At 37.5% G+C, this 8,326-nt stretch overlaps 2 protein-coding genes across 2 annotated transcripts in view; both read right to left on the bottom strand.

Moving 5' to 3' along the window:
- Positions 1-372: 372 nt before the first annotated feature.
- Positions 373-6,592, bottom strand: LOC135468102 (ras-related protein Rab-28-like). Its single transcript, XM_064746165.1, is given in 10 exon segments — positions 373-2,403; positions 3,465-3,568; positions 3,881-3,938; positions 3,940-4,011; positions 5,213-5,260; positions 5,263-5,303; positions 5,992-6,052; positions 6,054-6,089; positions 6,517-6,561; positions 6,563-6,592. Coding segments are annotated over 10 exon segments (672 nt in total). The 3' UTR covers positions 373-2,226.
- A 586-nt stretch (positions 6,593-7,178) lies between these two features.
- The window catches only part of LOC135467419 (phosphatidylinositol-glycan biosynthesis class W protein-like), an 8,909-nt gene continuing 7,761 nt past the window's right edge, over positions 7,179-8,326 (bottom strand). Inside the window, exon 9 of the mRNA XM_064745192.1 lies at positions 7,179-7,184. Within this exon, the coding sequence (XP_064601262.1) occupies positions 7,179-7,184 (6 nt within the window). The remainder of the gene's footprint in view (positions 7,185-8,326) is intronic.

Here is an 8,326-nt window from a genome sequence, read left to right as displayed (position 1 = left end):
TTGTTTGTAACCTCATCCCTGTGTCAGGCTATCAAAGGTGCAAGCCTTTCGCACAAGCTAATCATGAAGGGTTAGATGATGCCTGTCCTATATTTATTTTATTGGTGTTTTAGGCCATATTCAAGAATATTTCACTTACTTGCCTGTGGCCAGCATTATGGTGAGAGGCATGCAGGCAGTGCCCGGGGAAAATCCCAGCCATCTGCTAGTTGCTGTCAGACCTTCTCACATACAGCCGGAGAGGAAGCCAGGTTGATGCCAAAAGATCTTATACTTGATAGCACTTATTTTCCTATAAAAATGCTATTTTTGTTGTGACTATTCAGTGGTGTTTGTGTATCAGTACATAAGAACAAACACTGACATCTGTTGGAATTCATATATTCACACATACAAATATACAATATTTACAAAATATGGACTTATTTTTAAATTGATGACACTTTGCATCACCTGTGATATGTACACACAAGTCACAATCTGAGAACACACCTGTTGGAATACAACACGTACAGTAAGGTGAGACTGACCTTGGGAAATGTTTACCCATTTATGCACACCTTTGACTTACAACACGGATTACAGGTGGCATTCTCCAGGGTAAATTTCTCATTAACATAGGTATCAACTGCTGAGGGTGTGTCCCTCGGGAACGACAGAATAGTCCTTCACTTGTATGTGGCAAAATTTGTCCATTGTGGTTAACCTTTAATGTATACTAACTTGGTAGGACTCTTGAAGGACATGCTGCAGTCAACAATACTGATATTAATTATTGTAGATTGAGAGTAAAAACGCTGCATAAGTAGATGCACACAGTGCATGAACTGAGGTGCATCGAACTAAAACAAACATTTATCTTAGTTAAGCTGTCACTCGAGAGGAACTAGACCAGTTTTTTTAGAATTACATGTATATGAAACAAGTCTCAACATGTGTCAAAGAGGTTAATGACATGTAACAACATTTAATCACACAGATATGATACATATCATACAAAGAAAAAACAAAGCCTCCCAAGCACTGGAGGCTGTGGGATCATTTATGACTATAAATAAGCCACATGTGAATCCAGTCAGAAGTGGAAGCAACTGTAAAATTTTGGGTATTAATGCCCAACTGATAGATTGTAATTTAGGAAAATAATCAAGATCATCCTTATCATTTATCAGCAAAAACATGAACTGCTGTAAGGCTTCAGAACTGAAGTAGCTGTTTAAGCAGACAAGAGTTATTTATTTTATAATTTCATTCTCCTAGCCAATTTACACACAAAAATAAACAATGAAAGACATTCAAACAAGGGCATTTATGCGGAGGATAAAATGAATTGCTCAGGGTCTGGAACAACCCAGTTGTTACTCAGTAGTAATGCATTTTAAGCCCTTGACAAACACCTCTATAGCAGGAAGGCATTATATTTCCTGTTTAGTATGGTGATCTTCTGGTCCTTGATCCAGAGATATATTTTTGAAATGAGCATGCATTGTTATAAACTGGTCACCTTGCTTTGTAACGAATCAATCTCAATTTTGAAGTATGCTTTCACATTTGGGACCGATGAAAAGTTTTTGGACGGAATTCAGAGAATTCACTGATTTATTACATTTCAAAATATATACTATAAAAATTTTAAAATACATGTACTACATATAAAGATAACGTTTACAAACTTAATAATAAATCTGGGTTATTTTTTCATGCATCTAGTGAGACTTTTAAACAATCAACACAAACCTTGTGAAAACAGCACATCGGAGTTAGACACTGGAAAATATAGATTCTGTCAACTAAGAAGTAATCTCACCGAGATGACCAGCCCATCTCTCCATCCATTCCATAACAGAACAATGACACGTGCACCCAGAATACTGGCTACAGGTGCACTTCAGAACCTAACTAACAGATATGAAAGTATTTGTGATATGCATGTATGTATGGTACTGGTGAATTACAAAGACATCAGTTCTGAATCCTTCGTTCTTATGCAGTTTACAATCTGTGAGATATCAACACAGTAAAACACAAAGGTCCAGTATTCCTCCCTTCATAGAGGTATATGTATTTTGTCACCCATACACGTATCACATGTATTGGTAGGTGTGAGCTACCCCAGTGAGTTGTGATGGCACGGAGGCACTGGGGGTGCACTCTGGGGAGTGAGCAGTGAATGGTAAGCCACTGCAGATTACTTGTCTGTCAGGTTGCCGTCGAAGGAGGCCTCAGTCACTGTAAGGCACACAGAGTACTTTTAGTCTGGGGAAGGGAAGGTCGCGGTACAGGTTCTGTGTTGTTATACTGTACTATATCAGCCTTCACTATCTTGTGCTGCTGCTCGAGTTCAGGTTTAGTTAGTCGTACGCCCACAATGTCTGCTGACACTTTTTGGAAACACAGTGAAACCTAAGAAGAAATAATAATAATAATAAAAAAGAAGAAAATAGGACACAGATTTATCTGATCGGGTTTTATTTATTTATTTTACTTATTCTATCTGCGTCTTACTCCACACTCAAGAATGTTTCACTCGTACAACAGCAGCCAGCAGTATGGTAGAGGGAATACACAACCACCCACAGGTTGCTTTTAGACCTTCCCACAAATGACCAGAAAGAAAGACAGCATGAGCTAGACTTGAACTCACAGCGATCACATTGCTGAGAGGTTCATGAGTCATAGCGCTGCTATGCTAATATACTTTGGTCCAGTTTACCTGTGATGGAAACCAAACAAAGTCAAGTAGCAATCATTGCTCTCTACAAGAGCCTGATCAACCTCTTGATGTATTGTCCCAGCTACTCCATTGGGAGCTGGAAATTCACACTGGTAAAAGACTTGCTACCTTCAGTGAGGGCAATGACTTGAATCCCTGAGCCAGAGAAGGCCCTGACAAATAGTAAAATAACCCAACTACCTGCTAAAGAGGAATATACAAGTATTTACCATCAAAACTCAAACTAATAAGAACACCTTCTAGTTTTAATCCCTTAAAAAAGTACATCTCATAAACACAACCAAAAAATTGAAGAGGATATACCGGATACTTTGGACAAAAAATCCATGTATGCAAATCAAATCAAATTTTCTGTAATTAAATGGACCAAGAATTAATCAACATCACTTGACCCTGTACTATTTATAGTGTTAAAATTATTACAAACTTTGAAAAACAATTATAACATGACCAGCTTTATAAATTTGGGGAAATTTATAACCTATTTTAAACGATAATGCATGCACAGACTAGGCTGATATTCTGTGAAAGGTAATTATTTGGGTTATTCTTAAATGACAGCAGAAATTTGATTGAATTTGTGCTGATAGACTTTCACCAAAAATCTCTGGTATAGGATATTTAAACACCAAAAAATTCTGTTTCAGTGCTTTATGATATACGAAGACAGCAAAATCCTCTTTGGCATTGGTTATAACTTTGATAACTGAGAAGAAACACTGAAACTCACAGAGTCACCAGTCTTGGCTGATACAAAATGACTGGACATGCTATGCTCCTGAGCAAATCTCTGATGTTTGTCTAATTTGACAGTTCTCATATGTTCCAAGTCACCTGAAATACAAACACACCATTGAGAATATCCTATAAATCAAGTCAAATCTTCAAACATTTCACAGACTTTTTTTAACATTAAATGGCCAATAGTATCTATTTATTAACACTTCACTTATACTAAGACGGCCAGCATTATGGTAGGAGGAAATCGGGCTCACCCATGACCATCCTCAGGTTGCTGGCAACTGTCAATAGTCATGTAGTGGATTGAGAAGCAGCAGAAAGATTTATTTTGGAAAGCAAAATTGAGAAAGTCAAAAAAATTCTAAAATCGAGTGGTTAAACTGACACATACATGTACACACTTACATTTATTTCCCACCAGGGCTAAATGAGGCAGCTTTTCTTCCTTCTCAAAGGTTTTTTTTTATTGTGGCATACCAGTCCTCCAGGTTTTCAAAACTTGAATAATTTGTAATGTCATACACCAACAAAATTCCCTGACAAGGAAAGAAAGTGGAAACGTTCAAATGTGATAAAAATTGAATCTTGCAGTGCTTTAAGTAATGTAAATGGAACCTGTTGAAAATAATAGCTTTGGAACTTCAGGACAAGATACATTTTCAATAGACTGCTGTGCCATTGGTAGGTATATCAGAGGCTGTTTCTCAAAGGGGACTTAAGACGAACTTAGACTAAGGCCTATATTAAGTCACAAAATTTAAAATGTCATAGTGCCTCAAAACTAAATCTACGCCTGCCAACTGGTGATAAGATTTTGTGGCTACTATAGAAGTGGTGAATAAGACCACAAATGTGGCCAACAGACACTGCGATAAGCATCCTGCAAAAATATTATGCACTTTTCAGTAACCTGCCAGAAAAAATGCAACAACATAACAGCCTTTCAACAACACTTATGTTGTTGCCAGCTCTATGTCAGCACATGTACCTTTTTCAATCTTTCTTCCTTGAAAACTTCCTGTTTTTGTGCAAAATTAGGCCAATGATACATCTTAAAAGTTAAGTACTCCTGAGAGATTTATTTATTTATTTAGTTACATTTATCTGATTGCTGTTTTATGCCGTGCCAAGAATATTTCACACATACGAGGGCGACCAGTATCATGGTGTGAGAAAACTGGGTACAACCCAGGGGCACGACCATCAGCAGGGTTGCTGGCAGACCTTCCCACATACGGCTGGAGTGGAAGCCAGCATAAGCTGGACTTACACTTCACAGCGACCGCATTGCCCCCAAGAGTTAAGATGTACTTTGAGAAACAAACATAGGAAAAAAGTCAGTTTATTGTAAATACCCTGTGTTGTCGTAAATTTAAGACACTTTTGAAAAACAGCTCCAAGAATGGAAGATTAAAAGCTCTAATTGAAGTTGATAGTCATAGGAGCTTAACGCCAAAAGTTTAGTGATGGATGGACGGATGGGCATACAGACAATGCCATATCATAATATGAGCTGTCAGTCATGATGAGTGCATAAAATAGGCAAAACAATCCTGATATCAATTTATTTCTGAGTGGCTGAAGTTAATAACCATCACCAATTGCTTGATATTTTACAGCCCCTTCACATAAAACTACACCTCAAGGGTCAAGGTCAGATCTGATGTGTATAGCTTAACCATCTTTTGAACATGGAAGAAGTCAACACTGAATGTTCACAGTTCTACATGTACTCACATGAGCTCCATAGATGTAGTTCTCTACCATCTTGCCCCCCAGGGTCCTGTCCCTCCAATGTCCCATACTTGCAGCGCACAGTGAATGTTCCCTGTCAAATAATGCCAAACAAGCAGGGCATGAGGTGTAGGGGGTAACTGATTAGCTACATCCAGGACTTCCAATTTTTTTTTATTTTATAACTGACTGTAAATGTATATGGGACAGCCATTACCGCTGTACATGTACATGGGACAACCATTACTGCTTACTTTATTTAACATTTGTCTTACTAAAGATTAACATTTCACTCAAGAAAAATTCACTCATATGAAGAGTTATGTTTATGAATGCAGTAAACTTGGCAACCATGACGAAACCACAGCACTTCACCAAGTATCTGTACTGAGACCAGCTTTTCATATGTCCCAAGATAAACAGAATTCTGCATCTTTTTATTACATAAAAGAAAATATGAACACACATGTATAATGTAATCATAAATATTTTATAATTCATTATTAATTATTTTATAATTTATAAATTAAAAGTTAATAAAAACATTGTTTGTCTCACCACACACACAAAAAAATAAATAAATAAATAAATAAAGGAAAAAACATGAGAGAAATTCCTAAATCAAATAAACAATTTTACATAATTAACAACATAATTAAAACAAATACCTTACAATCAAATAACGTTAAGTCTATCAAACACATCTAATCAATGAAAGGGATAGAATTAAACACCTTACTAATAGTCATCATACATAAATACTTCCCTGGTACATGTATTACCTGGTAATACTATCCTCTTCAGAAAAAAGTCTAGGCCTACAGTTTGTTTATACTGTTTTCCCAAACTGTTCCTGTGCATATCTTGTAGAAATAGACGTCTGTAAACAAAGCAATACACAAAGTTCAAACAGGACACCAACATTATAACATTATTCTGTTAAATTACAAGTGGCTAACGGCTTGCTGACCCACGACATTTATATCATTCGTTTCATGGAAACATTTGTGAGAGTTCGATGTCAGATAAATGAATGTCTTTTCCAGTTTCATTGTGTCAATTAAGTGTCAGTGTTAGAATCTCGAACAGCACAGTGCAACTGTATATAGCTGCTAATGATTAAGTTTGTTCTGACGAGTTTGAATGCAAAATTATACGAGACACAGTCTATCATTAATTTATCGGACACAGACAACTCGAATGTCAATGATAACAACGTGTTGTTGTTGTTCTTGTTGCTACAGTAAGTTACAGAATGAACAGCGACGAGAAGCCGCTGTCCAGATCAATTTAAACACTTTTTTTACCTTTCCTGAAGCTCCGTCGCCCAATATTACAATCTTCAGTTGTTTTTTCGGGCGATTCCTCTTCCGAATCAGACATTATCACAGGAAATTTCTTGAGATAAAATCAGGTAAAATTGGCATTTTCCAGGCCCACGAAATCGACAAGCGCCTGTTTATGTCGTGACGTCACGTTGCTGTAGACCAGGCGGGGGTGGGGGGTAACCACTGTTTGTCGCACAAATTACGTCCCCTGATTCCAGGTGGGTCCAATTCACAAACATCTTCTCGTCAAAGTGATGTTGTTCACGCGGTGGTTCGTTGTTTTATGGGTGGGTGTAATTCGACAGCAAATTATGCACAAGGATTGTCACTGATCTCCCCTACGTCATATTTTTGTCAAGTCCTATCTTGATTGTTTTGTAGGATACACTGCAAGCTCTGACGGACCGTTCTGAAAACAAGTCATTGTAGCTTACTATTTTAAAAGAGCCCTCCAGACCCAGGTGTACAGCATGTGCTCATTCATTTCCTGGTATTCACCCTTTCACGAAGGAACAAAATAAACCATATTGGCACTTCATGCAGGGTTTGGACGAGACAAGGTTATTGCTGTCATAAACTTTAAACATCACATACTTTTATGGCAGTTTGCTGGATCGAATATAGGCCTACATCTCGCATAGTTAATTCTGTTGAAACAAAACGCACATTCAGCATGTTGAAGTCAATATTTGGTATACTACATGTATATTCGGCATAAATATGTAGCCATCTTCAGGAACGAATCTGTTGGATCTGACAGACCCTCACCGCGTTCAGCAGCTATCTTAAAATTACACAGTTGTTGTGTTAGTGTGCAAAATCCCCCACCCTATCTAATCGGAACCTGCATGAACTCATGACACTTTCTGTAATGCTGATTTGGATTTTTGTAAATGTACATAGACCTCACTTGATGAGTAGTGCTTGGTTTACCATGCTGACTTGTACACTACCATCACAACTCTCTACAACAGCTGGATTATAGAAAGCATCTTATTCTGATATTGAATGCTGTGCTTCTTAACCACGGCATGTGATTTTGCATTTATTTTTTTTGATTGATGTTTTATGTTGTACTCAAAAATATTTCACTTATACGATTGCGTTCAGCATTATTGTGGGAGGAAACCGGGCAAACACGGGCGAAACCCACGGCCATCTACAGGTTGCTGCCAGATCTTCCACGTACGGCTTTGAGGGGAAGCCAGCATAAGCTGGACGAACTCACAGCGACCACATTGGTTGAGAGGCTCCTGGGTCATTGCACTGCATTGGTGTGTTAACCACCTTGCCCCCCTGACTGGATAATAGTAAGCATCTTATTCTGGTATTGAATGTTGTGCTCTTAACCACTTCATGTGTGCTCAGTTTACAAGTTGACTTTCCATCACAATGGCAACAGAGTGACACTTGTTCAGTGAATTTAATTTCTTTCAGAGAGAGATAACACATGTATCTACAGTCTGTCATCCCAGCATCAATCAACAATGGACACATAATCAATAGTTAAAAGGCCTTTCAGCAACCTGTGGATGGTTTCCTCCCATGAAAATGCTTATCGTTATATAAGTGAATATTCCTTGAGTATGGCGTAAAATATTAATCATGCTTGTCAATAGTTAAATATTCAGTCAGAAGCCTTTTGATTTGTGTGAAAAAAAAATGAAATCAAAAAAAAAAAACCACTTGTGGTTCAGGGTTCTAAAACTTTAATCGAATTTTCTTAACATACAAAAAATTCATTAAGAAAGATAGTGTTAACATATACAATGCAATGATAATGATGACA

Source organism: Liolophura sinensis, chromosome 6 (assembly GCF_032854445.1).
Source record: "Liolophura sinensis isolate JHLJ2023 chromosome 6, CUHK_Ljap_v2, whole genome shotgun sequence".
Taxonomy (NCBI): Eukaryota; Metazoa; Mollusca; class Polyplacophora; order Chitonida; family Chitonidae; genus Liolophura; species Liolophura sinensis.
Note: the sequence above shows the minus strand (reverse complement) of the source record. Positions and strands in the feature narration are given on the sequence as shown.